The 1666-nt window shown below is 46.6% G+C and overlaps 1 protein-coding gene across 1 annotated transcript; it reads right to left on the bottom strand.

Annotated features, from left to right (window-relative positions):
* Window positions 1-734: 734 nt before the first annotated feature.
* Window positions 735-1160, bottom strand: Pmar_PMAR021919 (hypothetical protein; the record flags this gene model as incomplete). The annotated part of the gene is made up of 1 exon (XM_002781007.1): window positions 735-1160. One exon carries the CDS (start codon window positions 1158-1160, stop codon window positions 735-737), a length of 426 nt encoding a protein of 141 aa, XP_002781053.1.
* Window positions 1161-1666: the final 506 nt, after the last annotated feature.

The raw sequence follows: 1666 nt of genomic DNA, 5'->3' as shown, positions 1-1666 counted from the left end.
AAGCTGCGGAGCTAGCTAACCACTCGGACAGCTAGCCTTTCGGACTAGCTGTCCGAAATGCTCAGGCCTAGAGTGAGTCTCACTTTAGAATATAGATACGGCAATGAAGGGCAAAGTCTGAGTTTTAAAATCAGCAACACAAGGAGTATCAGGGGGGGGGGGTGTTGGCTCATCACTGCCAGCTAGTTCCGAAATTAAGTGGCTATCGTTGACAGAGTCTCGCGCAACTCAACATCGCTACGTTCGCTATGATAAGCATTCGTATCAGATAATGACGGAATAGACCAAAGATCAAGTACGTTAAATACTTGAAAGCTCCGGGCGGGAACAACCAGATACACGAACTTCTCCCGGAAAATATTCCCAGCTCTCGAGATGCGAACTTCACACTAACCTTCACAGATCAGAATGAGATTCCCGACACGGCACAGACATAAACTCGTGAGCCCCAGCCATTTAGCAATAAGTCTGATGGTGAGTACACGTGAGACAAGAGCTAATGGATAAATGGCGAAGCCTTATTAGATCGTATGCCGATCGGTTCGACACATCAATATGGAATATGATCAGATCAGAACTGTCAAAATGTTTTCATGTTAGCACATGAATGGCTACTGAGCTGTAGCCAAGAGTACAAGGGGACTGGCCGAGTGAAATCCTGCAATGCGACTCATCATCGGCATCGAAGTCTCACTCGGTCCTTCCCGAACCAACTCATAAGGATAAACATTAGCTTAAACGGGGCATGGCCAAGCGCCTTTATTCTTATACAGAGCCGTAGAATTTCTTGAAGGTAGCTTCATGTACAAGTAGTCGAGATTGGGGAACGTGAGAAAGGGATCTAGAGAATCTTCGTTGAGTCTGCCCTTGGAGTCCTTCACAAGTCTGCGACACTCGCGACCCAGAAAATAAATTCGAATATACTCCTCATCCATCTCCTTCTCTCTTGCGTCGAAGTCATACATGCATGTGTAAACTTTCTTAGGTCCAAGAGGATTTTCCTGATAGGTGAGGAGAACATCGGAATTGAGTTTGAACTCAATTCTGATGATATACTCTCCATATTGTCCGAACTCATCGATGCACGGCCTGTAGACGACATGACCACGGACGCCCATACCGCAGATGATCAGACTGGTAATGAGATGCAGAACTTCCATGTTACAGATAGTTAACTGAGTGCCAAATTGAGTCCAAGACGGTCGCCATGATAGGATTAACGAGGGTTATCACAACACAACTCGAACTTGAGCCAAGATGGCTACGGAGAGATTCTCGGTACAGTACCGACGGTACTTGACACGAACTGATTGTGCTGAGCCCGCATGTTGTGTTCTAGCGTAGAATATCCGTACGCATGCACAAGTCAGTGGCGTCACCTGTGCGAAACCTACCATACTATAGATTTCAATGGTTATAAACTTGAACTGATTATTCTAGGTGATAAAAAGCAAACCTCATAGCGCCGACTTATGTTGGCAGGCCCAAAGATCAAGAGTCTCAATCGTACCGGGCTCATCATCCCATTCAACGTCAACCCGACCCGAGGCACGCATATCACGTACCGTTCCATAAACACTCCACGTCACGTCACGTCACCCAAGTCACGTCACCAAGTCACGTCACCAAGTCACGTGATCGATGATTACCGTAAGCTCGGCCTTTT

The sequence above is a fragment of the Perkinsus marinus genome (genome assembly GCF_000006405.1).
Source record: "Perkinsus marinus ATCC 50983 genomic scaffold scf_1104296943744, whole genome shotgun sequence".
NCBI classification, from domain to species: domain Eukaryota; phylum Perkinsozoa; order Perkinsida; family Perkinsidae; genus Perkinsus; species Perkinsus marinus.
This window is presented reverse-complemented; position numbering and strand designations above follow the sequence as displayed.